The sequence below is a fragment of the Camelina sativa genome, unplaced genomic scaffold, assembly GCF_000633955.1.
Source record: "Camelina sativa cultivar DH55 unplaced genomic scaffold, Cs unpScaffold09232, whole genome shotgun sequence".
In the NCBI taxonomy this organism is placed as follows: Eukaryota; Viridiplantae; Streptophyta; class Magnoliopsida; order Brassicales; family Brassicaceae; genus Camelina; species Camelina sativa.
In genome coordinates this window covers 1-413 of record NW_010930291.1, presented here as the reverse complement: position 1 = coordinate 413, position 413 = coordinate 1, and the positions used below count along the sequence as shown (strand labels likewise).

Genomic DNA, 413 nt, shown 5'->3' with positions numbered 1-413 from the left:
CTGGTTTTTTCTACATGGAAGCTTACAGAGAGGAAGCCCTCAGAGTGAAACAGATCGCTGAGAGAAGATTTGTGGAAAAAGATTTCACAGGGGCTAGGAGTTATGCGTTGAAAGCTAGGTCGTTGTTTCCTGATTTGGAAGGTTTATCTCAGATGATTGCTACGTTTGAAGTTTATTTAGCTTCTCAGTGTAGGAGTGGTGGTCAAATTGATTATTATGCGGTACTTGGACTGAAACCGTCGGCTGGGAAAAGAGAAGTGAAGAAACAGTACAAGAAGATGGCTGTATTGCTTCATCCCGACAAGAACAAATGCATTGGGGCTGATGGTGCATTCCATCTCATTTCTGAAGCCTGGGGTTTCTTGTCCAATGAGTTTAATAAAAGCACGTTTTACTACAAAAGAAAGAAGCAT

General features: G+C 41.6%; 1 protein-coding gene across 1 annotated transcript; it reads left to right on the top strand.

Annotated features, from left to right (window-relative positions):
• Positions 1 to 6: 6 nt before the first annotated feature.
• LOC109131950 (dnaJ homolog subfamily B member 14-like) lies at positions 7 to 407 on the top strand (the record flags this gene model as incomplete). The annotated part of the gene is made up of 1 exon (XM_019243114.1): positions 7 to 407. A coding segment is annotated over exon 1 (393 nt), but the record flags the coding sequence as incomplete, so codon positions are not given.
• Between the last annotated feature and the right edge of the window lie 6 nt (positions 408 to 413).